Source organism: Heloderma suspectum, chromosome 5 (assembly GCF_057233095.1).
Source record: "Heloderma suspectum isolate Gila_16-S chromosome 5, 16-S_ref, whole genome shotgun sequence".
Lineage (NCBI taxonomy): Eukaryota > Metazoa > Chordata > Lepidosauria > Squamata > Helodermatidae > Heloderma > Heloderma suspectum.
This window is the reverse complement of record NC_139462.1, coordinates 45,548,944-45,573,233: the sequence shown is the minus strand read 5'-3', so window position 1 is coordinate 45,573,233 and position 24,290 is coordinate 45,548,944. Positions and strand designations below refer to the sequence as shown.

General features: G+C 45.2%; 1 protein-coding gene across 1 annotated transcript; it reads right to left on the bottom strand.

The window, feature by feature from the left end:
* Positions 1–1,009: 1,009 nt before the first annotated feature.
* Positions 1,010–4,014, bottom strand: LOC146343839 (uncharacterized). The gene is made up of 3 exons (XM_084855913.1): positions 3,879–4,014; positions 2,288–2,636; positions 1,010–1,869 (listed from the first exon to the last, which is right to left on the bottom strand). Exons 2-3 carry the CDS (start codon positions 2,563–2,565, stop codon positions 1,845–1,847), a joined length of 303 nt encoding a protein of 100 aa, XP_084712039.1. The 5' UTR covers positions 2,566–2,636; positions 3,879–4,014; the 3' UTR covers positions 1,010–1,844.
* Positions 4,015–24,290: the final 20,276 nt, after the last annotated feature.

Below are 24,290 nucleotides of genomic sequence, written 5' to 3'. Positions count from 1 at the left end.
AGCATCCTCTCTTGAGGATGGGCCTCACTTTAGGGAGCGCTACGTACCCCCGGGGGCGTTTGGATTGTAGGGAGTGTCCAAGTCCTCCGCCTCAGTCCAAAAGAACCCCTGATAGGTCCACTCTGGGTGCGCCTCACCTGTCACAATGCAAAACCAGGGGCTTCTGCTCAGATGAGGCCTGGGTCTCCTGGAGGGCAGAGCCCACACAACATCCCTTCCTTGGTGCCACAGTCACAGGTGAGATGGGGGGGTTAGCAAGAGGTCCGACCGTAAGTGTCAGGACACCCCTTGAAAGGGCAGACCGCAGACCACGTTCTAAGGTCTCAGCCCAGACAACCCCCCCATGCAGGTGGGTATCACCCCACCTTTCCTTTGAGGTGCAGGTGCTTCAGGAGAGCGCACCACCAGCCCTGTCATCATTAGAACCTGGCCCACTCTCAGATTATCAACCAGTGAGATCACAACAGGCTGACCTGCACTGCACTGCTCAGTCCAGCTTGGCTGGCCAGCGTGTAGCCACAACTCATGCAGGTAGTGGTAGTGGGGCAGTTCTGCTCCCTGGGGTGGGGGGTCCAAGTGCCTCTCAAGTGCCTCGAGAAACCTGGCCTTCAAGGCCTTAAACTTTGTCCTGGCCTGCAGGGGGGAGCAAGGGAACCCCGCCTGTGATAGTCCCCTCGCCACTGCCCTGTAGACCACCTTGTTGGCATGTGTGGAGCTGCACATCACGTGCACCACACGGCCGCCCTGCAGGAGAAGCTGGAGCATGAGCTCCACCTTGCTGTCCTGCCAGTAGGCCAGCCTGCAAGTCGCTGTTTTTCTATGCAGCCTACTGACACCGGGGGACCTCTCCAGAGACCATAGAGCACCTTGCTGCCCCTGTTTCAGCGCAGCACCACCTGTCTATGAACCTTCGAATAAATGCTTCTTCGAATCTTCGAAGATCCTTGAAGAGAGGTGAGACTTCCCACTGCGGCCCCCACGCGAAGAAGAATGGAAGACAGCCTTCGTGTGATTCACAGATTTTTATTCAGACTAAGAACAGCAACAGAAGCTCGCCTCGAGCAATGGAGAGCAAGCGGGAGAGACAGTAGGGATGAGATCCACACCTCTGCCCACCCATGAACATGCACCCCGAGGTTCGCGAGACATTTCTACACATCACAATTGTCCCCTGTTCTCCCACATGTACTCACAAAGCACCCGCTGAACCGCCTCCCCCTGTTCCTTGTGTACATTGTCATCATTGACGTAGGGAAGCCCCAATATGTCCAACAGGATACGGTTACCTTCCCCCGATGCATCTGTCAGAGCCTCCCCATTGGTCTCGCAGATGTTATGTAGGGTGACACACACAGAAATCACTGAGGGAACGTTTTCCTCAGCCACCACCATTCTCCCAGCGAGATATCTCCACCTGCTCTTTAGCCTCCCGAAAGCGCGCTCAACCACGTTTCAGGCTCTGCTGAGGTGGCAGTTGAAGTGAGCCTCCTGTGGGGAAAGGTTCCCCCCAAAGGGCTTCATCAGCCAGCGTCACACGGGGTAAACACCATCAGCAAGTATCAGTGGGGGAATCAGCACTCCACTAACTCTCCATGTTGGGTTCCCAGGAACAAGTGCTCCAGCATCCATGGCCTCGCAGAGCATGGAGTTCCAAAAGACATAGGCATCATGATTTCTCCTGCTCCATCCTATCTTCGCATTGATGAAACGTCCGGCATGGTCTGTCGTGCCTTGCAGAAGCATGGAGTAGTACTGCTTCCTATTAATAAATTTGCCACCCTGTCTGATTGAGGAGACTATGGACAAATGCGTCCTGTCGCAAGCCATGAAGGCCCCCGGGAAGCCTAACTGGGAGAAGCCGAGCAGTGCCTGGAAAGAGAGGGGGGAGCCAAGTTAGTAGGGAGCAGTGAAAGGATGTCAGCCTGTCCCCAAGTGAATGCTCCTCCCTGCTCGTTGCCCCATCTCCGCGCACACTTGCCTGGACAAGCCCAGCCAAGCACGAAGCGCCCCACGGCACCTTCCATGCTTGCCTCCCACACCCAGGGATGCGGTCACACACACACACACACACACACACACACACACATCAAGGGGTACACCCATGATCATTCCTGTATTATCATCCACAAATTTCACCGCAGAGCATATCGTGACCGAAGCAGTGCCGGAAAGCTGAGTTCTGGACAGCAGTGAACTATGGAACATTGCTTCTTCGAAGATCCGATTCTTCGAAGATCCCTACTTCCCCCCCAAAAGCTGCGCTCCCTCCCCCCCGACCCCCACTCACCGCGTCCATGTCACCCAGGGACACTGTTCTCCATAGTAGAACATGTTCCAGAGCAAGGCACACCTCCACAAAAATTTCCCGACAGTGGATTTCCCAACGTCGAACTGCTCCGCCACAGACTTGTACAATGAGGGATTGGCGAACTTCCAAATTGCGATGGCCACCTCTTCTCTGGGATCGCTGCGCACATATGGGTTGAACGTCTCCTCAGTAATGAGGATACCTCGGCCACGACTTGGAAAAAGGTTTGATGAGACATCCTGAAGTGCTCGATCCATCTGTCATCGTTCCAGACCTTCAGAACAAGCCTCTTCCACCAGTCCTGGCTACTCGGTCATACCCAGTACCTCTGGAAAATATGAGGGATGGGGAGGAAGTGCATATTCTGGGTGAGGGTGACCATGTTTTGCTGCACCCGTGAAGCAAGGTTCAGACGGCACTGATGGTACCACCACAGGATCTGGACTCGGGACCTCCTGTGCTGGGATGCCAGACAATCAAGAGCTATCAGTGCCTTGAGAGGGCATTCGCGGAGACAAAAAGCAGCCAGTACTACGTGGCCATTTCTCAAGGCATGTCTTCTGGCAGAATTGTGGTCCGAAGAAGGATACAATATGCCTGGAAAGTGTGCAAAGAGAATCAATGGGGGGGGGGGAGCAACGCAGGCGCAGTGGGATTTTGCCTTGAGCTAGTGCAGAAAGATGCAGAGGGAAGGGGAGGAGGGGGCGTGTGTTTGCTGAGGCGGGAGGAGTTGCCAATCAGCCAATGACAGGCGCCTTGCCGGAGAGCAGGTAAACAGCATGGTGGCAGAGTGTGAACTGGCATAGCGCATTCGAGGAAGCACTAGAACCGGGGAAGACGGGTGAGTGTGGATAATCACGTTTTAATGCGGGTGCGTTTAAGCGGGCAGGAGCCCGACTTTGTTGCGATGGCGGGGGCAATGTAGATTGGCCCAGGGCCTCTCTCTCACACTCACAGCAGTAAGCACAACATTCGCCCTTCAGGGCAAACTAGACGTCATATTTGCAAATGCATGGTCCCAACACGGTGGTGTGGCATTTACAAGGTTTCAGTCAGAAGGAGGGAGAGATACTTAACTCTTTCCTGCCCAACACATTTCCATTGCTTTTGCTCCTGCAGAGTAGCAGGCATGTGTGTTCCTTTACAAACATCTGTCTAGAACTTCATGGGAGGAAAGTACCAGGGTGGGGAGTTGTAGCCGACAGGTGGCAGGCCAGGGAAATGTTAAGCACCCTGAGCCTACACCTCTGCTCTAAATAATCCCCTTCGCCACCTTCTTTTACAGAACACAAGATAACATAAGAACATAAGAAGAGCCTTGCTGGATCAGACCAGAGACCCATCTAGTCCAATTCTCTGTTCCAACAGTGGCCAACCAGATGCATATGGGAAGCCTGCGAGCAGGACAGAAATGGCTGTCGGCGTTTTGCTACATGCATTTGTGTGTATGTCTAGTTTCCATCCATAGTTTAAGCCAAACTGTGTAGACAAAAAATGGAGGGAGTTTAAAAACATAAAATGAGAGTCAGTAAAGTGAAATGTATGTTTTAATTGACAATGAAATACCTACTTCTTTATTGTCAGAGCTCCATCTCAGCACTGTGCTTTTAAATTTAAAACACAAGCACTACAAAATTACTCTCTCTGCTTCCTACACCAGCTTCACTATTGGCATTCTTTCATTGTATCAAAGCTGCATGCTGCATCTAGAAAAAGAAAAGAAACTATGTTCAGTAGAAACTCGTACTTGAAAAGATCTAAAGAGCCATGCATCATGAAATGAGCTGGTAAATTTAATTTGTTTTGCGCCATTTAGTTGCATATTTCCATTATCTATCTATCTATCTATCTATCTATCTATCTATCTATCTATCATCTATCTATTTCTCAGATTTATAGGCTGCTTTTCAATTTTTTTTTCCAAAGTGGCTTGCATATTAGAACAAAAATATTTAAACACAACACCTCAATAGCTTCACACAGCAAATCTTTGAACAGTCAGATTTGCAAGATTCCAAATCCAAAAGCCATCCAGAAAAAAAAGGTTTAAAAACCCAGGATAAAAATCAACGCTCACCTTAACCAAAGTCAGACTGAAATAGACAAGTCTTAATGTCTTGTCTGAAAGATAATAAGGACTGAGCTGAACATATATCCTCTGGGATGGAGTTCCACAAGTAAGCGGACACCACCAAAAAGGCCTTTGTGCCCACCACCAATCTAATTGCTACTACTGGCAAGCAATCAAACTGGGCCCCTTGTGTTTCAAAATTAACAGTACGCTGCTAAGAGGCATGCGAGCAAGGCCTTAAAGCTTAGGTGCAGCCAGGCAGTTTTTCAGGTAACTTGGTCCCAAACTGTTTAGGGCCTTAAAGACCAATACCAGCACTTTGAATTGAATTGGAAGCGAATAGACGGCCAGTGCAAAATATTTCTTTATTATTTCTTTATTAAAATATGTTAAAGATAGGTAGAACACGGTCCAAATGCCTTGCCCCCACCAGAATCTGAGCTGCTGTGGTCTGTATTTGTTGAAACTGTTGAACTGTCTTCAATGATAGCCTCAGGTAAGGAGCATTGCTGGATGTAAGCAGGGCATGAGTAACACAGGTGAGACCTGCTGCATACAGATAAGGTTGCAGCTGGTGCACCACCCTCAGCTGGTAAAAGGCGCTCCTAGCTACCACAGCCACCTGCACTTCCAACTGAATCCAGGAGGATCCCCAAACTGCAAACTTGGTCTTTCAAAGGGAGCGCAACCCTATCTAAAACAGGTTGAATATCTCTGTCCAGAGACGGTTCCCTGTGTGGCTTTCCCACCCACAGTATTTCCATGTTGCCTGGGTTAAGTTTCAGTTTGTTCACCCTCATCCAAATGTCCTCTAGACACCTGTTCAGGAGTTCCACAGACACCCTGGGATTAGTAGGTGGCAATGTAAGGTAGAGCTGTGTGTCATCGGCATACTGATGACACTTTAGCCAAGACCTCTGGATAACTTCACCCAGCAGCTTCATGTAGATGTTAAAAAGATTCGGGGACAGAATAGAACATTGTGGTACCCTATAAGCTAAAGGCCACATGCTAGAACTAGGATGGCCATGTGTCCTACTTTACAGAGGGCAGTCCTCTATTTGAAGGGCTGTCCAGTCCAAAGCCTGTTTAATGATATATAACTATAAAAAGGAAGGGAGCACCGGAGACTCAAAGTTGCCATCAAAAGTTAGCACTCAGACAGCAGATTGAAGAGGCAGGTACCTGGTCTTCTCCTCTCTGGTCAGATGTATTGTATCGCTATTTTAATTATAGTATTTATTTCTGAATTTGCAGCTTTGCATATATATCAGCACATGCAAAATGTATGCAAATCTGTGTTATCTTTTGCCCTCTTTTTTGGTGATGCATTTCCCCTCTTTTTTGGGGGGGGCAATGTCTAAGTGGCCATCCTAGGTAGAACAGAAGTCCTCCAGCACTACCAACTGGGTATGCCTGACCTGGAAAATCTGGAGCCACCTTAATATTAAGCCACCTTGGCCAGGAGTACCAGAAGGATACTATGGTCAATGGTTCTGAAGGCTACTTGAGCAGTCCTGGAGAAACAACAGGGTTGCATTCTCCTATCCATTCCCCATCCATCATGGCTGTTTACATACCATGGTGGCCAGGCCCAAAACTAGATTGAAACAGATCTAAATAATCAGTTTCATCCAAGACTGGCTGGAGTTGAGATGCCTTTACCCTCTCCAGGAACTTGCTCAAAGAATGGAACTTTAGATATGGGGCAGTAGTTATCCAAGACCATAGGGTCCAAATGTGATTTTTTTTTCAATAGAGGCCTCACTGTCACGTTTTTTAAAGGCATTTGGCACCATACCTCCCCTCGAGTGTTCACCACTTCTAAAGTCCACACTGCCAACCCAGACCTGTCAGTTTTTATTAGCCAGGAGGGACAAGGATCCAACAGGATCATTCCTCAAGGCAGCTGGTCCACATCCTCAGGTTGCACAAGTTGAAAAGTGACCAGCACAATATGCTCACCTACAGTTCTGCCTGCATCCATCTCTGAACTCTGACAAAACGATGGCGTCCCAGTTCGGAACAAATTTATTTGTGCAATGCAATGCAAATTCATCAAAGCAGACCTTAGTAAATTCCATAAGCTGATTACATAGCCAAAAGGCAACCAAAGCACAAAAGGTTCTTCACCACATGGAAAAGGTCCACTGGCCAGCATTCCAAAGATACAGTGCTGAAGGAGAGGTGAAATAACCACGTGACAACCCTAACACTTTCCAATCTGGAATTGTTTTTAACAGGTCCAACCCAAGACACTGTGCAGTCCCAAGTGATTGCCCAGCAAAATTCAACGTGTGCACCCATGATCCCTTGAAACGCCACAGAGGATGTGTCTGTGTATATGCACATGTGTATGTGTGTTGCAAATCTGCAATCACATGCAGCCATGTGCAATGCACAAATTGTGCCCCAGTGTTCTCTTCAGATTTGCAAGGGGCCCTGGGAGTACCTGTCTCACATTGAATGCTTTGTCGTCTTCCCAAACAGTCACCCCAGGTTGCTTGCATTTGGACAGGCCTCAGATGTCAGAAGATCGATGCAAAGGGAGAACAATGCATATCCCTTCTGACCTTTAAGGCAATAATAACAAAAAGGCACTAATAAAAACATTCCAATAAGGCAAAAAGTTTTATTAACCACTTCACTGAGGTATTTTGAAGAGTGAAGTGTCAGTTACATAGACCTTCACAGTTTTGCCCCAACTCCTGTTTGTCCTCTAATCTCTTAAATTGTTTTCTTTAACCATTATCTTGGCTGTTAGAAGAATATCTGCAAGCTTTCCTGGCACAAATTTAGCATGACCTAGTTGTCTTAAGTTCGGTTTTCACAACATTAAAAGCATTAAGATTTTTGTTTTTCCTTTAAAGGGACAAGGGGATATGATAGTCTCACTGTTTCTGTTTCTGTTACAGGGATTTACAAAAACCGCATTTTACAAACAAATGTGTAATTGTTATTTTGTTGGGCACTGATAAGATAAAATGTTGAAGTTCACGGGAGCCACATCACTTATCAAATCTGGATATTGGACTTATGGGGCAGAATCCAATGCTTCCCATCTTCTAGTGGAGCTGGCTGTGATTCTGGTCTGTGCATGGCCAGCCACACCAATTCCATTGCACAAGCAACCCCTACCACTTCCAGAAAGGCTATTTAGCACTTCCAGGGGGAGGTCACCCTAAAGCTAGTGAAGCGCTCATTTCTGGAAGGGGGCAGGTTGGCAGAGCTCCCTTATGCAAGCTCCGCTGACCTGCCCCTTTCCAGAAACGATTGTTTGGGCTTATTTTGGGGTGCCCTCAGAAGCGTTAAATCGCCACTGCGCAAGGAGTGAAGGCCGCTTGCAGGAATTGGCAGGGCATTGTCAAGTGCCAAACCACCCAGCGTGTTTCCAGTCCAAGAAATAAGTTGATCACTTAGTAAATAGCCTTTACGATGTGAATTAGATCAACAGAGCTTCAGGTTACAGTCAGACTTTCTCAGCCTCCAGCCACCTAGTGCTAAGATCACAGAATCACAGAATCATAGAATAGTAGGGTTGGAAGGGGCCTACAAGGCCATCGAGTCCAACCCCCTGCTCAATGCAGGAATCCAAGTCAGAGCATCCCTGACAAATGGCTGTCCAGCCTCGTCTTGAAGGCCTCCAGTATGGGAGAGCCCACAACCTCCCTAGGTAATTGGTTCCATTGTCGTATTGCTCTTACAGTCAGGACGTTTTTCCTGATGTTCAGCCGGAATCTGGCTTCCTGTAACTGGAGCCCATTATTCCGTGTCCTGCACTCTGGGATGATCAAGAAGAGATCCTGGCCTTCTTCTCTGTGACAACCTTTCAAGTACTTGAAGAGCGCTATCATATCTCCCCTCTTCTCTTCTCAAGGCTAAACATGCCCAGTTCTTTCAGGCTCTCTTCATAGGGCTTTGTTTCCAGTCCCCTGATCATCTTTGTTGCCCTCCTCTGAACCCTCTCCAGTTTGTCTGCATCCTTCTTAAAGTGTGGTGCCCAGAACTGGACACAATACTCCAGATGAGGCCTAACCAGTGCTGAGTAGAGGGGAACTAGTACTTCCCGGGATTTGGAAGCGATGCTTCTATGAATGCAGCCCAAAATAGCATTGGCCTTTTTTGCAGCCACATCACATTGTTGGCTCATATTCAGCTTGTGATCGACAACAATTCCAAGATCCTTCTCGCTTGTAGTGTGGTTGAGCCACGTATCCCCCATCTTGTAACTGTACATTTGGTTTCTTTTTCCTAGGTGCAGAACTTGGCATTTGTCCCTATTAAATGTCATTCTGTTGTTTTCTGCCCAGCGCTCCAGTCTATCCAGATCACTTTGAATTTTGTTTCTGTCTTCCAAAGTATTAGCTATCCCTCCCAATTTTGTGTCATCTGCAAATTTGATCAGCATTCCCTGCACCTCCTCCTCCAAGTCATTAATAAAAATGTTGAAGAGCACTGGGCCCAGGACTGAGCCCTGCGGTACCCCACTCGTTACCTCTCCCCAGTTTGAGAAGGTCCCATTGATAAGCACTCTTTGAGTCCAATTCTGTAGCCAACTGTGGATCCACCGGATCGTTGTTTCATCTAGCCCACTTTGAGCTAGTTTGCTCATCAGGATATCATGGGGCACTTTGTTGAAAGCTTTGCTGAAGTCGAGGTATATGATGTCTACAGCATTCCCACGGTCTACAAGGGAGGTTACTTGATCAAAAAATGAGATCAGATTTGTCTGGCAGGACTTGTTTTTGACAAATCCATGTTGGCTTCGAGTAATCACGGCATTGTTGTCAAAGTGCTTCCAGATGGATTGCTTTATGATCTGCTCCAGAATTTTCCCAGGGATTGATGTCAGATTGACTGGTCTGTAGTTCCCAGGTTCTTCCTTTTTACCCTTTTTGAAGATAGGGACAACGTTAGCCCTCCTCCAGTCATCTGGCACTTCCCCCGTCCTCCATGATTTCTCAAAGAAAATAGACAGCGGTTCTGAGAGTTCTTCTGCCAGTTCCTTTATGACTCTAGGATGCAGTTCATCTGGCCCTGGAGATTTGAACTCATTCAAAGTAATGAGGTGTTCCTTGACCATATGCCTGTCGATCTTAAGCTGCAATCCTGCCCCTTCAGCCTATACTTCACCTTTGCCAGGGGGGTCATAGACCCTCTTTTGGGAGAAGATTGAGCCAAAGTAGGAATTGAGCACCTCTGCCTTTTCTTTGTCATCTGTTATCATTTTGCCATCCTTATTTAATAGCTGAACCACCATTTCTTTCCTCTGCCTTTTACTATGCATGTAGCTGAAGAAAGCCTTTTTGTTGTTTTTAACATCCCTTGCTAACCTCAGCTCATTCTCAGCTTTAGCCTTCCTGACGCCATCCCTGAAATTCTGTGCTATCTGCCTGTACTCTTCCTTTGTTACTTGGCCTTCTTTCCATTTCCTATATGTGTCCTTTTTTGTTTTCAGGTCATCCCTAAGCTTTTTGTGAAGCCACATTGGCTTCTCCTGTTGTCTTCCACCTTTTCTTCTTGTTGGAATTGCTTGTGATTGTGCCTTGAGAATTTCCTTTTTTAAAAGCTCCCACCCATCTTGGACTCGTTTTCTCGCTAGCATCGCTTGCCATGGGACCTTACTGATCATTGTTCTGAGTTTATGAAAATCAGCTTTCCTAAAATCCAGGGTATGCGTTTGACTACACTAGGCTTTTGCTTCCCTTAGAACCATGAACTGAAGTACAACATGGTCGCTTTCTCCCAGAGTTCCTGTAACTGCTACTTTATCCGCTAAGTCATCTCTGTTGGTTAGGATCAAGTCAAGGATAGCCGATCCTCTAGTTCATTCCTCTACTTTCTGTAGGAGGAAGTTATCTGCCACACAAGTCAGGAATTTCCTGGAGGGGCCATGTTTTGCAGAATTTGTCTCCCAACAAATATCGGGGAAATTGAAGTCCCCCATTACTACTACATCATGCTTCCTTAAAACATTGGCTATTTGCTTTTCAAAAGTTTCATCCTTGTCTTCTCCTTGATTGGGTGGCCGGTAGTAGACTCCGACCACCAGGTTCCTTTTATTCTTTGCTCCATTTATTTCAACCTAGATGCTCTCGATGGGGCTACCAAGCTCCTCCTCCTGTATTTCTGTGCAGAGATATGTATTTTTCACATACAGTGCAACCCCATCTCCCTTTCTGTTCCTCCTGTTCTTTTTGAACAAGTTATATCCTTCAATTGCTGTATTCCAGTCATGAGAGTCATCCCACCAAGTCTCAGTTATACCTATCAGGTCATAATTTCCCTCTTGTATTAAGAGTTCAAGTTCGTTCTGTTTGTTTCCCATACTCTGGGCATTAGTATATAGACATCGAAGACCATGTGCTTCATAGTCTGGCTTTCTTCCTACATGTGTCTGAAGACTATTATTGGGCGCTATCAGAGCTGTTCTCTCCATTGCAGTGCATGTGCCTATGTCCATTGTTACCCCCAACATTACATCTCCCTTCCCCGTAGGATTCAGTTTAAAGCCCTCCTGATGAAGTTCTTCATGCTGTGGCCAAACACATTCTTCCCATCCTTTGTGAGGTGCAACCCATCCCTTGCCAACAGCCCATCTTCCAGGAAGTATAGCCCGTGGTCCCAGAATCCAAATCTCTCTCGTTGGCACCACCTTCGTAGCCAGTCATTCACCCAGAGTATTTTTCGTTCCCTTTCTATCCCTCTTCTAACTACTGGAAGGATGGATGAGAAAACTATCTAGGCCCCAAAGTTCTTGAGTTTCCTTCCCAAAGCTTCAAAGTCTGACGTGATCTCTTCGTAGCTCCGCTTGGCAGTATCATTTGTTCCCACATGGATGAGAAGAAAGGGATATCTGTCAGTGGGCTTTATGAGTGCAGGCAACCTTTCAGTCACGTCTCTAATCTGTCCTCCCGGGAGACAACATACCTGGCGAGTCCATGGGTCTTCGCGACATACTTGGGTCTCGATCCCACGCAGCAAGGAGTCTCCCACTACTACCACTCTTCTCTTCTTCTTGTAGGCCTGGGTTTCATTGCCTCTGTTTGACTGACCTTTAGCCTCTTGCTCACTCTCATGCAGGTTCCCCTGTGATTCTTCCTCTGCAGGCTGTCCTCCAGTCTCATCCGCAAGTACCTGGAATCGGTTCCACAGCTCCACTGCTTCCACTGGTGCAGAGTGGGGTCTAGTTCTTCTTCTCCTAACTGTCACCCTATTCCAAGGAGTATCCTCTATTCCATTTTTCTTCACCTCAGCATTTCCCACTGCTGTTGCTCTTCAAGCTTCTGGTCTGCCCTTTGCTGCTGTAGTTCCCCCATTCTGTCCAAGAACTCTTCGTGTTCTCTTATTCCCCGGAGGGTCGACAGTCGCCGCTCCAGTCCACTTACTTTTTCCTCCAGCAGCGTGATCAACTTGCACTTGTTGCAGGTGTAGGCCATGTTCTCAGGCAAGAAAACAAACATTGCACACAACTTGCAGGTCACCACCACTGGAGAGTCTTGTCCTTCCATAGCCTCTTTTCCCTTTTTTGTGTCTAGCTTTGTGATTGTTCTAGACTAGCCTGTGCCTGCTCCTCTGTTCAGTAGAGGTTAAAAGCAGAGTCCCACTGGTGTGAAAGTGTGTGTTACAAGACAAATAAATGGAAAAAAGTTAGTTAAAATAAAAAATAAAAATAATTAAAAAAAATGTTAGGGCCTCCCCCTTGACCTCCCCTGCTGAACTCCCCTGGCCAACTCCTGTTTGCTCCCCCTGTTCACTCGCTCTGTTCGCTCGCTCTCTGGGAGCTTGCCTGCTTCTGTAGTCCCTGGACCAGCTGGAGCAGCTTGCTCTGCTCTGCTCTGCTCAGCTGGGAGGCGGGAAACAGATCTCTAATTAGATTTGCACAATGCTACATAGACTACCCAAAGATCCTTTTGATGGATGCATTATTGCTATGAAAGTTGCAACAAAACTGGTGCCAGCCAGCTGTATGAAACCTGAGTGGCTTTTCTAGTCCCGCCCTCAGGGAAGGTCTTCCCCTAGGAACCTCTTTTGATGGGCCAACCTTGTAGAACACCTTACTTCGCAAAGTTGTGCCTCCCTTTTGACCTGGCATCTAATTCTGGCATCTGTCACTCCAACTAGGGGTGGACGAAAGTCACTTAACTGTAGTCGAAGCTTGTTCGCGGTGGGGGGGAGGCGCTTCGCTGCTCCCCCCGCGAAGTTCAGGCCGGGGGGCAGGCTTCCTGTCTCGCCCGGCCGAAATTCAGGCCGGGGAGGAAGCTTCCCGCCTCGCCCGGCCGCAAACTCCAAAGTTTAAAAAAACAAAAACAAAACGCCCCCGTGATAGGCTACGTGACGATTAACGTAGCCTATCATGGCTAGATCTGCAAAGACTTTAAAAAAAAAAAAAAAAGCGCGTATGCTAATGGCGGCCCCCATAGGGAGCCACCATTCGCGTTCCTTATTTGTTCACTGTAGTCTACTTAAAGATTTACGTAGACTACGGCGAAAATAAGGGCAACGCTATTTGCGTTGCCCTTATTTTCGCCGTAGTCTACGTAAATCTTTACGTAGACTACAGCGACCAAATAAGGAACGCGAATGGTGGCTCCCTATGGGGGCCACCATTATCCGTACGTGCTTTTTTTTTTTTAAAGTCACCCGTGATAGGCTACGTGACGATTTACGTAGCCTATCACGGCTGACTTTGCAAATCTAGCCGTGATAGGCTACGTTAATCGTCACGTAGCCTATCACGGGGGCGTTTTTTCTTTCTTTCTTTTATTGGAATGGCGGCGGCGGCAGCCGGTCGAAAGACCGGCTGCCGCTCCCGCCCTGCACGAACACCCGCCGAACCGCCGTCCGGACCCATCGCCGGGAGGGACATTCGGCAAAGGTAAGTCCCGTCTCGGGGGGGGGGGGTGCGGAGAATTTCTCCCCGAAACTTGTTCGGGGGGCCGAACATGTTGGCGCTTGGCCCCCTGAAGTTTCGGGGAGAAATTCTCCACCATCCCTACTCCCAACTCCTCCCTCCCCATAAGATCTTGTACTCCAACAGATGGAGAAGTTTCTGTTCAGCCTTGATCCAACTGATTAACTGCCATCTGGTCATTGTCTCCCTGCTCCATCTCCTGAAACCTTGGTAACTCCCCCATTGCTTTGCCGGCTTCCTCATTGGACTCGGAGTCCATTCCCATTCCCTCTCGAGATGCTTCTGCAAAGGTGCTGGGCCCAATCCTTACAGGCACAAAAGAATAACCAGGGGGTGTAAACACCCTGTTGGATACTTCCCCTAGTCCAGAATAACAAATCCTGGGCAGATTTTGGAGGCCTGGATTCAAATTCTATCTCAACTACACTAGGTTAACTGGATTGCCTTGAGCAATCTCTCACCTTCAGTTCCCTACTTGTAAAATGCGGGTTCCAATGAACTACCTCAGCTTTCCTCAACCTGGTGCCCTCCAGATGTGTTGGACTACAACTCCCAGCAACCCCCAGCCAGCATAGTCATTAGCAGTTGTAGTCCAACATATCTGGAGGGCATCTGGTTGGGGAAAGCTGATCTTCCTCATGTCAGGATAAACATGATGGAACTTCAGTGCACCCCAATGCTATAAGACTGTATAACACATAAAATAGCAATCAGATCTACAGCTCCCTAATCTACAGCTCCCATGTTTATTTAGTCTTACTCATAAAAACTCCAGGGGAACAGGTTCCACAACTTTCCCTAGCAATATTTTCCTATCGCCTGATCACACTTATGGGTAAGACAATTTCTAATCTCAGTTAGCAATGCTGCAATGGTACACTGTGTACAGTTGCCTTTTTCCGTCATTCACATCAGTAAAGACCATTCAATCCCCATATCTTTTGGACAACCTTCAGGTATTTGTTAATTGTTGCCAGAGCCTGATTTGTAGTGGAACCATCTCAGTTAGGCACAAAGCTTTGTCTTATTTTACCATTGGATCCTTACATAGATCCAGCTTTTAGTACACCTTAAAGGCCATGATCCCCCTCAACTTGGTGATTGCTAAGGCAGTCACATACTTTATTTTATATGTCTGCTTTTAGATTTATGTCCTGTATCAGCATTCCTTGACAACCTGGTGCCCTCCAAATGTGCTGGACTACAACCCCCATCACCCATAGCTAGCATGGCCCAGGATGTGCTGGCTGGGGATAACAGGCATTGTAGTCCAGCCCACCTGGAGGGTACTGAGTTGGGGAAGGCTGGCTTATATCTTTTTTCTTGTTTAATACTTTTGGCGTAATATCCACATTTTATACTGGCTATTCTTGAATTTCATCACATTGTTCTAGGTCTGTTGCACTCATTAAACAAAGGTTATTTTGAAGTCTAATGTTGTTTATTTGGTTATCAAAGAATAAAATATTTAGAAATATTTCCAGGCATTTCCTTTCCAGGCATTTTCTATGCTATTATATCTGTTTGTTTGTCTTGTACCATCAATGTGCATGGTGCTTTACAGAGTACAAGAGCATAGGTCCCTGCCTGAAGGAGCTTATAATCTGTACTTTGACATGGGGAGACAACAAAGGAAGAGCGGGAAGTGGAGGGAGGCTTGGTCAGGGGAAGAATATATGTTATTTCAGTTACATAGTGCAATGAGATTTGGGGAGGGGAGGGTTAGCCAAGATGACCTTTCAGGAATCCCTAAGCCTAGTGCAGCCTTCTTCAAAGCTGTGCCTTTCCACTATGTTGGACTACAGCTCCCATCATTCCCAGTTGCTGGAAGGCACCAGGTTTGGGAATGCTGGGCTAGTGGCTCTGATTGTAAAAGATTCACAATTAGTAGGAGGCCAAAACTGGTTGAACAAGTTTTGCTTGCCAGATCTCCATTGTGTTAAACCAGCCACACTAAAGGTGTGTTGGACAACCACACCCACCACTCCTGGGGATAATAGGAGTTGTAGCCCAACACATTTGGAGGGCACCAGGTTGGGGGAGGCTGTGTGAGGTCAATGGCTCTTAATGGCCAGTGAATATCTGAAGGAATGCTTCTCCCCCAACCTTCTCTACCCTCCCCTAACAAATGTGCCAATTCAGATTGTGTAAATACAAGTGATTTTTGGTAGCTAAGGGAGAGAATGAGACAAAATTAATCTGGGAGACACAGAGCTGAATTGGAGCTCCGAAGGCATCTTTAGGATGCAAGAGCCCCCCAAGAAACCTAATGGGAGTTTAGTATCTGGTGGAGCGTTGACACTGAGAGAATCCCCATCTATGCTCAAGCTGTATATGTGTAAATAAGCCATTTATCACAAAAATGCCATAAGCCTCCATTGACCTCATTCCAAGGAAACAAAACTATGAGTAATGCTTGTGGTCCTGGAGTTGCCAGAGGTGCCATGTTAATTTAGAGGTGCCACGTTAATTTAGAGGCATCAGATCGGCATGCACGTTCCATTGGCTGACTGAAGGAAGTCGAGAGACCTACGTGTGCAAGAGATTCTAGTATTTATTTCATGTATTTATTTATTTTAAGGATTCATACCCCACCCTTAAACATGTTTCCACAATGGCTTACAGAAACATTGGAGCTGTTTGCATCAGAGTGCTGAAAGGTTCTGGAATGGGGTGTTTGCTTCCACCCCCAGGGATACCTTAAAAGCACTGTACTCTGATGGCGCATGAAACCCTTCTACCCCATAAGCAACACAGATATGGTCCTGTCTATTGCCTGGGTGGAAGCCTGCTTGGGAACCATATGTAAGCTACTTTGAACCCCTCAGAGGACGTGCACAGAATAAATAGAATCATAGAATCACAGAATAATAGGGTTGGAAGGGGCCTACAAGGCCATCGAGTCCAACACCCTGCTCAATGCAGGAATCCAAGTCAGAGCATCCCTGACAGATGGCTGTCCAGCCTCGTCTTGAATGCCTCCAGTGTGGGAGAGCCCACCGCCTCCCTAGGTAATTGGTTCCATTGTCGTATTGCTCTAAGTCAGGAAGTTTTTCCTGAGGTTCAGCCGGAATCTGGCTTCCTGTAACTTGAGCCCATTATTCCGTGTCCTGCACTCTGGGATGATCGAGAAGAGATCCTGGCCTTCCTCTCTGTGACAACCTTTCAAGTACTTGAAGAGTGCTATCATATCTCCCCTCAATAATACATAAAATAAATAGTAGATACATTTGTGGAGCACCAGTTAGTTTTGTTTTATCAAAATGTTATTGTGAGTTATGCTGTGACAATTACACTGCCTTTTAAAAATTATAGCAATGGCCATTGACATGGAGGCAGAGGCAAATTTCTTTTATTTGCTTTTGCCCATCAGATAAAATGAAGTTTTACTACAAGAATCAACTTCCTGGTTTTCAGATTTATGATCTGTCGAATATCCAGGGGAAGAGTGTTTATCTCCAGCAAAAATATACAAGGAGTCACCAGGCAATTAAGGACAATTGTGCCTTAGCTAGCTGTTGCCGTACTCCCAACATCCTGCAATCACAGGTTTATTGCCAAGCACATTGTTTGATGATATAACCTGATCATAATGGATAACAGTAATTTATGTTTTTACCTGTTATGAATGTATTTAGGTTTGCTTTGGACCTTTGTTTTAACTTTGTTTTGAACCTAGATTTTAGGAATGATCCATGTTGACTTTTGGACATTGTTTCACTCATGTGTTTGTATAAGAAAGGGTTTTGTAAATGCCCTTGACTGTTACGTAGTGTGGGTTGTATCTAAAGGTGGCTTTGATTAGCACAACGGTGGGCCAGACCCTCCAGATGTTGTTGGTTTCCAGCTCTCATCAGCCCCAGCCAGCATGGCCACTGGTTAGGAATGATGGGAGTTGTAGTCCAACAACATCTGGAGGTCCATAGATTTCCCACCCCTGGGCTAATGGAATCCAATTGGGCTGCCACCAGGTGGGGCAGTTAATTTTAATCTTTCCCACCCAACCACTGATGAAAAGCTGCTCCTGAGGGTTGGAGGACTCCAGGAATGATATAGGGCAGCCTTCCCCAAACTGGTGCCCTCCAGATGTGTTAGATTGGCCATAGGGGTTGTAGTCCAGCACATTTGGAGGGCACCAGGTTGAGGAAGGCTAATAGGGAATGTGGGCTGAAGCGCTGCTGTAAGTAATAGGGTTTTGCAAAAATCGTGTGCCTCGCCTTGGGTGAGCAGAAACACTTTCTGCTCGTGCAAAGCCACCATCGGATACAAACTTATGTTTTGCAATAGACCTGTCTGATTCTTTGTTTAACAATTTCCTTCAACCTGTCCCCAGTAAAAATAAAAGATCGCTTTGGAGGAGTCAAGTACCTGTTTAATATTCAGCAGCTTTTGAAATTCTGTCTTCTTGTGGCATTGTGTTGTTTTTAAAAAATGGTTTCCGCTTCAAGTTAGTTTTTCCGTTCCCTCATTCCCCAAGACAAACCTAAGTTCAAGTCACTATCTCAGATTCAACGTGTTCTGCCAAGTCTTCATGCTTCTCTTTAGCAGAAACAGCCAAATAACTCAGCCTGGCAAAGTCGGTGTATGCAAAGTCTGTCCTGAAGTGTAGTGGAGGTAAAAGGTCACAGGAAGAGATTGTGTGCAAGACTATTAAAGGCACTATTAACTGTAGCTTGTTTCCTGACCCTTGGAGAGGTTGTTTAGGAGAAAATGGGATGAATAAGATATGTGAAAACTGTGCTTAGAATCAGTGGGGTAGAAAACAAACTTATGTAAGGTGTTTCTTTACTGTTCCCATAGAAATTTTGGCCTTATTATTGATCAGCTGTGTTGAAGCAATTATGTTCATATTTTAAGCACTATGTAGAATTAAAACTCCACATGTTCAAAGAATGTGTGGAGATGGAAGAGGAGGGCCATGCTCATTGGTTCCAACCCAATGTTCACATCCCTGGCAGCTTCAAGCACTGTGCAGAAGGCTCCAGCAGAGGAGAATTTCACTTTTTCGTTCAGTCATTCAGAAATCCCTTCAGTCATCTTGTTCAGTCATTCAGATACCTATTTGATGCAAAGACTGGGGCAGGGTGAAATCAGCAATGGCTTTATTGGTCATATGACATTTCTATCCTGCCCTCCTGCCCTCAAGAAGTTCAGGGCAGAGTGTATGGTTCTTCTTCTCCCTCCTTCCAGTTTATCCTCACAACAACTCTGTCAGGAGGTTTAAGCTGAAAGATAGTGACTGGTCCAAGATCACCCAAAAAGTTTCATGGCTGAGCTGTAGGGTGGCTGTATGTTTTTCTTTTCAGAGGATAGTCCTTTCTTTGAAGAGCTGTCAAAGTATAGTTTGTTATTTGAAGGCATCTTCTATTTTAAAGGCTATGCTGTCCATGTCTAGTTTAAAGAGAAAAAAGAAGGAAGACCAGAGGCCTTGAAGTCACCCAATAATACTTAGCCTTTGGACAGCAAATGGAGCAGGCACATGGGTCACCTGGGCACAGACAGCCTTGTACATTGTGGTGAGTTATATTGTTTTTTCTATTTCAGTTATAGTCAGTATATCCAAATTTGCATCTATACAAAAAAATCATGCCCTTCTTGAGCGTTCCCGGCCGTCAGCTGGTTGGCCACTGTGTGAACAGAATGCTGGACTAGATGGACTCTTTGTCTTATCCAGCCTGGCTCTTCTTATGTTCTTAATTAGCCTATGCAAATTTTATGCAAATCTCTGCACCCTTTTGTCCTTTTTGGGGGGTGATGCATTTCCTCTCTGTTTTTGACTGTGTGTAAGTGGCCACCCTATTAAACAGGAATCTTGAAACTGGGACTCCCTGGTTCTAGCTGAACACTTTAACCACTGCACCACACTAGTGTACCAGATTTGTTCTTATTTAGACAAGAAGATGCAGTCTCCCATGCTTGTTCCTCCTTGTCTTGATAATTACCTGTATTTCTCTCTCTCTCTCTCTCTCTGTACATGTGTACGTAAGTACAACATGAGTATTATTCATCAGCAAAGATGCTACAAGGTTCTTTATCAGCTTTTCAATGGACCTTGAAAAGTCCTTGTTTTGCTCTGCTTTTAGTCAAAAGTGCTGAGTCAGATCTTTTATTGTTTTATTATTTATATTCTATTGCTGTCTCAGGGTAGACTACCAGAATCCATTCCCATAATCAGATCTGCTTGAGTGAGGAAGGCCTGCCCACTGAACAGATCCACTTCTGAGGAGGGAGACTCCAGCCTGCCACCTGACACAGCAGGCTTCACTCCTTCCTATTTGCTAGTTAGTCCATTTTCCTGCAGATGTAGGAAATACACAACTTCAGCACCCCTGACAGGTGCTATCCAGCCTCTGCTTTAAAACCTCTAACAAAAGAGAGTCTATGATATCTGATTTAGGAATGTCCATCGCTGGGAAATCCAGTTCTTTTTTGGCTCGACGGAGTTCTGTGATGTATGCAACTTGCTTTGCATCTGTGAGCTGAGCTGTTGGCCGTTCCCTGAATTCATAGAATCATACAATAGTAGGATTGGAAGGGGCCTATGAGACCATCAAGTCAACCCCCTAAAAAAGTTCCAACTCTGGGAACTTTTTTGCACATGGGAGGGGGGATTCTGCAATTTGTGTAAATTTCTGAGCAATTTTTGCAAATTACAGTCACATTTGCACAAATTATCCAAATTCAGCCATAATATGATCGAATTGCTCAGAAATTTGTGCAAATTCAGCCATAATTTGTGCAAATTGCAGAACCTTCCAAAAATGTGCAAAATTCCCAGAAAAGCCTTGAACTGACACAATTTGATGCAGATCAAGTTGGGTGCTACAGCAGGAACCAAAACAAAGTCCAGGGGGCTGAACCTAGGAAAACTCATCAAATTCCATCCCCCGAACAAATTTCTCTGACATCCTAGTCAGTCTGTTCCACTGCCAAATAACTTGTACTATCAGGAAGTTCTTTCTAATGTTTAGTTTAAATCCATTTTTCTTATAATTTGAACCCATTGGTTCATGTCCTACCCTGTGGAGCAACAGAAAACAAATTTGCTCCACCATTCATGTGTCAGCTCTTCAAATATTTTAAGATGGCTGTCACATCACTTCTTAATTGTCTCTTTTACAGGTTAACCATACCGAACTCCCTCAACCTTGCCTCAAAAGATTTTGTCTCTCAGCCCCTCATCATCTTCCTCACCCTTCTCTGGACACATTCCAATTTATTGATGTCCTTCTTATACTGCAGTACCCAGAACTGGATACATTACTCCCAGTGAGGTCTGACCAAAGCAGAACAGATTGATACCATTGTCCTATTTAGTTGTGCACACCTGTTCATGTATAGGGCTAAACTGGGTAGGGCAGATGTGAGCATGGACGTTACCTCCACCTACACCCAACATTCCTGCACATTCAGCTTCCATGTAAATTGTCACTCATTGAGCAAGAAGGTCTGAAGTGGGGTCTGTAAGCATGTTCAGCTGAGTGCTCTGTAACACTCTTACAGAGTTCCCATGATCACATCCACATCCCCCTACCCAGTTTAGCCCTACACATGAGCAGGTCCACGCCTGAATAGGGCTCATTACTTCTCATGATCTGGACACTATGGTGTCTGCTGGTGCAGCCTAGAATTGCATTAGCTTTTTTAGCTGCCACTTTATTCAACTTTTGGTCTCCTAAAACTTCTAGATCCTTTTCACATGTGTTACTGTCATGTGACCCATCCTGTATTTGTGCATCAGAGTCTTCCTACCTAAATGCAAAACTTTAAATTGATCTCTTCTGAACTTCATATTTTTAGTTTTGGCTCAGTTTTCTACCCTGTCAAGATCATCCTGAATCCTATTTGTAAGGTATTAGTCCCCACTCTCATCCCCCCAGGTTGGTGTCATTTGAACATTTGATGCTCATCCCCTCTACTCCATCGAAGTCATTTGTGGAAATGTTAAACAACATTGGGCCCAGGACAGAACCCTGCACACCCCACTTGTTATTTCTTAGCTGCTGATGAGCACTTTGGGGGAATGGTTCATCAACCATCTACAAATCAGGTGGATTTGTAGCATTGTCTAGCTCACAGCTTACCAGCTTACCAAGAAGAATATCATTGGGGACCCATGGGGGGCCTTGCTGAAATAAAAATATATTATGTTCACAGAATTTCTCCAATCTACCAGGCCAGTAACTCTTTCAAAGAAGGAGCTAAGGTTAAGTGAAACCAGAACTCAGACATCCTCCATCATTACATACAGCTCCAGCTGAAAGCCCCCTCTCCCTTGCTATCAGTTGCCATTATCTTGGTCACCAGAAAAGGAAGCAGCAACAGTTAGGCACCTTCCATCATGCCTAGATATGGGAACTGCTTTTTGTCCAGATACCAACTACCATCAGAGGGAGAAGAAACAGCAGCCCTTCCATCATGTTTAGATCCAGCTCCATGACCTTCTGAATGAGTACTTGCTGAATGGTATAACCAAGAACAAATGCTTGGGTTTGCTTTTCCCCTCTCCTGCCCCGCAATCCCTTTTTCTTTTATGTCAGGTATTTTTAGATTGTAAACCTAAGGGAAGGGACTGTCTTATTATTGATCTTTATAAGCCACTCTGGGAGCCATTTTCAGCTGAAGAGTGGGATAAAAAATATTTTAAATTAAATAAACAAAAAATGCTGACAGAGGGTCCGCTTACTGATCTGTTCTAGTCTAGAGCTTTTCCAGATATCAATGTCAGGCTAACCCATCAGTAGTTGCCTGGGCTCTCTCTTTGCCTCTTTATGAAGATGGGTACAACAATTGCCTATCTCCAACCTCATGGACATTCCACTTCTTCTCCAAGAACTTTCAAGGATTATAGATTGCACCTGCAAGTTCCTCTAGTACCCCAGGATGCAATTCATCTGGCCATGAAGACAAATTCATTTAGGGTGCAATCCTATGCATGTTCAGACAGAAAAAAGTCCTACAATTCCCATCATGGCTGGGGAATCCTGAAAGCTGTAGGATTTTTTTTGAATCCTGGGAGCTGTAGGACATTTTTTCTGTCCAAACATGCATGGGATTATGCCCTTAGAGTGTCACCTCTTTACCCAGATTGGTCTATCAAAAATCATTCAAATAGTAAGAATACAAATGTGAAGATAAAATGAAAGAACCTCCACATATATCACTGTGAGCTTCTTGGAGGTAGAGTGGGATACATACAGGTGTGATCATTTTGTTTAAAATTTGCTAAAAATATTTCCACAAGATTTTTGTATATGCAAGACAATTATATCAGATGCGTTATGAGCTTAATACTACACCAAAATAAATGTTTCCTACTGTTGGAGGATATATCATTGTTTGGCTTTAGATTTTTTAGCGTATACAGCTTTAATATATTATGAATATATTGGTGAATATGAAAAGATTAGCCAGTAAATAACTTCAGCACTGACTAAAAATAAGAGGTCTGGTTGCACTTTATTAATCTTCTGTCTCCCTCTTTCTGTTTGGCTAATAATTATTATATAACAGTGGAAGAAGAGATGAAACACATATATTATTAAACTCCAGTCCCCTGAAGTCCACAAAGGAAGTTTTTGTTCTTTTATGTTTCAGTTTCTGCAGTGTGTGCAGAGTGCACACATTGTACAAACAAGAAGTGAACAGTAAATGCCTTCTCCTGTTGGAACTGTTTCACTGTTGCTGGGCGTGTTTTTTTTTAGAACCACACGCTCATTAATCATCCTGCTCTCCCCCACCCTCCTGCTTTTCCCTAGTGAATATTTACCCTTCCCAAGTGGCAAAACATTTTAAAGAAAACAAATAAACACAATGGTTGATTCAAGGAGGGAAGAGTTGAAAAACGGGGATGGGTGGGATGGGTTTGTGTGGGAGTATGAAGCCACAGTGCATCTGCACACTCACACTGGACTGCAATGCTTTGAGAAAGCGTAACTTGAAAAATTGTATGTATGTCAGGATTTATTTTCCTGTTGATGCATGTGAACAATTCCCCTGAGTAGCTCTAAATAATTGTGCCATGGGCAAAGAAATGAAAATGGTGCTCACCACACCATTGCCTTATGCATCTTATTCCACAGGAACTGATGCATTGTCTGGCACTGACTTCATGGCTTGAGATGGATTTTGACTTGACATTTTAAACTTTTTTTTACTGGAAAGTTCTCAACTTAGTGTTTAATGCAGGGCCAATTCGTATGACGCATTTTGTGGGCCTAGGCTCCCTCTCTGCTAATTTTCAGGGATAGTTTAGCCCTTATGCAAAGGACACTGAAATAGGCTGCAGCCAAACAAAATTGCAGTTTTCACTGTGAAGAGTGTGCGCCCTATCATCTTTTCTTTAAAGCCTTCCTGCGTCTTGGTGCTTCTCCTTCACCACATGGACAGATGAGCAGTAACTATGGCCACAAACCAGCAAAACGTAAGCAACTTTAAGACACATTGATTCATTTTCCTGCTGAGATCAATGGACTTAGAAAAATCCTTCACTCTTGTTAAATCACACCCTTTATTTTCCAACCCAAAGACTGAATATGGATTGAAAAGTCAGCCGGTCATCTGAGTATTCCATTATATGCAGTGTTTTCATGTTCTCCCTCCTTCCCTCTCTCTTCCCATTTGGTGCAAGACCGCTTTTCTTGCTATGTATTGGAAAATTCAAACCATTACATCCAATGTAGCAGCTGAAATGATACCATTTCATACCATGATAGAAGCCCCTTTCATGAAAAGTAAAACATAGCATATCTGCTTAGCTTTGTTGTTGTATACATAATAAACGTGTGTATTTATTGCCTTATCCTATTGTCTGAGTTGCAAAAGGAAAAGTAGATGCAAGATACTTTGGAATGTAGCTGAGCTCTTTTATAAGCTTCCTATCACAATTTTCTTTTTGGACAGAGGAGTCAGTGCTGATAAAATTCTTTCAGCAACACTCAGATTTCTTTGGACAGTATGTCTTTTCTATTTGGCTCCAATAGAATTATTGAAGAAAA

What these genes read in the sequence shown, in the direction of transcription:
- LOC146343839 (XM_084855913.1), bottom strand. Translation starts at nt 2,565, where the DNA reads ATGGATCGAGCACTTCAGGATGTCTCATCAAACCTTTTTCCAAGTCGT. An exon ending in CCCTGGGTGACATGGACGCG is followed by an intron (nt 1,870 to 2,287) that starts GTGAGTGGGGGT and finishes CTCTCTTTCCAG; the next exon opens with GCACTGCTCGGCTTCTCCCA.